The sequence below is a fragment of the Gekko japonicus genome, unplaced genomic scaffold (assembly GCF_001447785.1).
Source record: "Gekko japonicus isolate JY-2015 unplaced genomic scaffold, Gekko_japonicus_V1.1 scaffold2176, whole genome shotgun sequence".
Classification (NCBI taxonomy): domain Eukaryota; kingdom Metazoa; phylum Chordata; class Lepidosauria; order Squamata; family Gekkonidae; genus Gekko; species Gekko japonicus.
Window position 1 is genome coordinate 246,569 of NW_015163669.1, and position 4,114 is coordinate 250,682.

General features: G+C 46.2%; 1 protein-coding gene across 1 annotated transcript in view; it reads right to left on the reverse strand.

The window, feature by feature from the left end:
* LTBP2 (latent transforming growth factor beta binding protein 2) overlaps nucleotides 1–4,114 on the reverse strand; it is a 67,835-nt gene that overhangs the window by 9,369 nt on the left and 54,352 nt on the right. Inside the window, 2 exon segments of the mRNA XM_015407741.1 lie at nucleotides 2,868–2,951; nucleotides 3,348–3,527. Of these exon segments, the coding sequence (XP_015263227.1) occupies nucleotides 2,868–2,951; nucleotides 3,348–3,527 (264 nt within the window).

A 4,114-nucleotide genomic window follows, 5' to 3' on the forward strand; every position in this document is an offset into this window, starting at 1 on the left:
CCCACATTGATTTGTCTACTGGGGGATTCCTCAGTGTTGTTGCAGAAGATTCTGAGATGTGCTCTACGGTGCACGTTGTTTTCATGCAGGGTGGCGGCATGGCTTGTTGATGCTCTGGGTCCAACTGAACTACACACTAAAATATACCCAACACTCTCCTGCGACATCACATTGCTGGGAAGCCTGGTAACATCCAGTTCACACCATTTATTTGGCTAAATAAGGGAGCCAGTGCAGTGCAGTGGTTAGAGAGTTAGACTAGGATCTGGGAGAACCAGGTCGGAATCCCCACACTGCCATGGAAGCTCACTGGACGACCTTGGGGGTCAGTCACACACTTTTAGCATAATCGACCTCACAGGGTTGCTGTGAGGAGCAAGGACAGAATGGAGGAGAGAATGATGTCAGCTGCTTTGGGCCCTCACTGGGGTGAAAGGCAGGGTATAAATGAAGTAAATAAGCTTAAAATTTACACAAAAAATTAAATAAATAAAATTTATACAAAGCACAAAGGGCTCTTCTGATCCAAAGTGCCACCCAAAGTGCCAAAATATTCATTATATACAGTAAATACCTAATTTAGAGTTATAACTATCCAGTTAGTGCTGAGATTATTTTAGCCGTCCAAATTATCTCTCACCAGCTATATCTGTTGATCATCTCGGTTCAACTGCCTTGAGTCATTAAATGGAGACTGGAGAAACTTGGCATACAATTGCAATGTAAAAGTGCTCCCAATATTAAGATACAGTAATTATTTGAAAATGTTTGCACCTTATCTTCTGGGCAGTTACTGTGATTAATGCTGTCATGGGTAACCTATTTGTCTTGGGCCAAAGCAGAGTAGCAATTTTCAGTCAGACACTAAAGTGCACCAATTATAAAGTCCCCAAATAGATCTTTTCTGGATGGCAGGAAATAATTCAGCGGATGATATAGTCCACTGACTCATGCCCAAAGATCCATAAATGTAAATGTATAGGCATTTTATCACATTACCACTAAGACCAGATGAGGGTATTATTTGAAAGCCAAATGTCACAAAAGCTTGCCTCAAAGGATAAGATTCTAAAAACTAAGTTTTGCAGAGATGATGCAGAAGATGATGCTGTTAAAGTGCTGCACTGTTATTATATTTTCTAAAACTACAGCATTGTGAAAATCAGTTGTTTTTATGGCCTTTGTATCTGATTGAACATCTTCTGCATATTTTATCTATCTCTTGATACCTTTAACATCAGGTATGTGCAACAGGTCGGAAGGCACATTATAATTAGCCATTAGAGACATAAGCTGTGTAGTTCACCGCTCAGATATTTCTTTTGACAAAAAACAATGAAACTTCCTTAGCAACCGATGCAGCCTTACTTGCATATTGAAATAAGTACCAATTATGGGAATACTGCAAACCCAGTACCTCGTAGTCTAGAATGAAAGATAAGAGGAAAGCTGGGGCTTTTAAGTTCTTTGACAATACTGTCATCATAAAAATTAAAGAGGAAGAGTGTCAACAAACATTCCCATGACATGGTATTTTGTTAGTCAGATAACCAATTATACTCACTGTGGTTCTTTACATCCATAATAATATATAGTCTCTTAAGCAGAAGAGACTGAACCATGCCTCGGATCGGGCCGGAGCACGCCGGTATGTCACTCCGGGAAAGAGGCGGGGGAGGCGGGGGGGCGGTCACATGGTGAAGTCCCGCCCCCTTCTTACGGCCGCCCTCTGCTTCCAGCCTCATTTTGTTCCAGAACGAGGAAGAAGCAGGAGGGTAAGTCGGCTTCCTCCCCCCCGTCTCTGCCTGGCCAAGACTGCTCCAGCAGCCTCCGCTAGGCCTCCAGGGCCAACCCAGACCTTCCTGGAGGTGCGCGAAGCCGCACACCCCAGGAAAAATCTCTCCCCCCGTCTCTGCCTGGCTGAGGCTGTTCTCGGTGGCAGCTGTGACGCCAGGGGGGGCCTGAAACGTTCTCCTGCCTCCCTGAGCCCCGGGGTGGGGGCCTTGGACGCATAGGGGCAAATTCCACCTCTCGCAAGAGGTCATTCTGGCTCTCCCAGCTGTCCTTAGGGGCTCTTTAAAAAGCTATGGCCGGCAGCTGCAACCACCGTGGGGGGTGTGTGTCTGCTGAGCTGCCCTCCCTGCCTTTTTCAGGCTCCGCGCCGGAGTGCCGGGCCTGAAAAATGGCCTGCAGAGCCACCACCCCCACCCTCCCCATCTTTTTCAGGCTCCGCTCTAGAACGCCAGGCCTGAAAATGGGCCATTGAAGTCAATTTTGGCCCCATTATATCCTATGGGCCATTGAGGTCAATGGTGAAAACATAGGGCATATTCTGGGGGCTGGAGGGGAGGGGGTTTGAAGGAGAGGCTCCAAACCCGCAGGGTAGCTGCTGGAGCCTCTCCCCAAGATACCAACCAAGTTTGAAGAACATTGGACCTGGGGGTCCAATTCTACGGACCCCAAAACAGGTTGCCCCTATCCCCTCCATTGTTCTCTATGGTGGGAAAAAGTAACTTTTAAAAAAATAAGCCCTAAACTCCTGAATAACATTTTGCAAAGTCCTGTAAACTGACCAATTTTGCCAGCCTGTTTGGTTGGTCTTTGTGGGTTAGCAAAGCTTTAGGTTCTTGAATAGCATTATATCATTGTATAACATCACTTATGGATGCAACCAACTCCCCTTCCTTTGCTGGGAGAAATGTGCATGTTAATCTAAGGTGCAGCAGTACTCACTTCTGTTGAGAAAAACAAGTCTTGCTATTTTCCTGACTGGGCAATTAAAGCTAGAGAACAACTCTTGGGACATTATCTGAAAGAAACACCATTGAAATGCTTGGTGGAGCTGGAAGAAAAAGAGAAAAGATTACCTGTGTATGATGTCTGTCCAAAGATCAGTGTTCCTTCCACAGGAATATAGCCTTTCCCACTGGGGCAAATCTCAATATATTCCACTGGCAAACATGAAGAAGAGGGGGGGGGAGAAACAGGACAGAGGGAGAAAGAGGGAGCCGATTATTATCCCACTTAGGCTTGCCAACCCCCAGAGGGGGCCTGGAATTCTCCGGGAATTACAACTGATCTCCACACTACAGACACAAGTTCTCTTGGAGAAAATGGCAGCTTCGGAGGGGGTGGTATGGTATACCATGGATTCTAAATGAAATCCCTCCCCAAATTCTCCCTTCCACAGGCACCCTCCACCCACACCACCCCCAAAATTCCAGGAATTTCCCAGGCTGGACTTGCCAACCTTCATACTACTCCATTGGGACAGAGGCAAGCAGGGGCATCTTTTCTCCTAGCCGGGATCTCTTTGAGAAGAAAACAGTATTGGGCAAGTGCTGTACCTGAGCCCATGACAGGGCAGGGATGAGTCTCGCAGGTGTCTCCCCAGGCTGCTCCTTCAGTGCAGCAGCATTCCTCCTTGGTGGTGTTGTTGGCCAAGACACTGTCACACAGCGGGACATCACTGATGTGGTAGTAGCACTCTTTCCCAGGAAGCAAAGAAACAGGCCTTCCAGGTTCCTCTGAGATTGGGGGAAATAAAAGTGGAATGTAGTGGGCGTTGGAAGTAAAGGATTGCGCAACATCTCTTTGCACCAAGCACATCAGTACTCCAGAGGGGACACTACAGCTAGTAAATTGGACACATCAGATCCCTATGCATCCTTCCCCTTGTCTGTTTTGCTGCTATCTTTTCATTTACCCTGAATGTTATTCTCAGGGACTTCATTTCTTACGGCTAGGTTTCTTTTTCCCCTGTCTTTGTCCTTTCTGACCTCCATAAGACCAACATGAGCTCTCTGACGCTGTCTCCATTTCAGCTTAGATGTACAGCCAGAATGTCTCGCTCGATTTCTTTAACAATAAAGGGCACTCATTTCTTTTCTAAGGCAACAAGGCTTGTGTGGACTTGATTCTAAAAGCAGCCAACTGTTAAGAGTGGAAACATCCATTGATAACATTCCGCTGGGCAATTAGCCAGAACTCTGGATTTGTAGGGAAGTTCCTAGAGGTTTCATTAATGCAGTTAGGCTACCAGAGTGCGTCTTCCTAAAGGCATTAAACCACATTCTCTATTTTCACACTGTACATGCATAGCTACTTGTTTGTT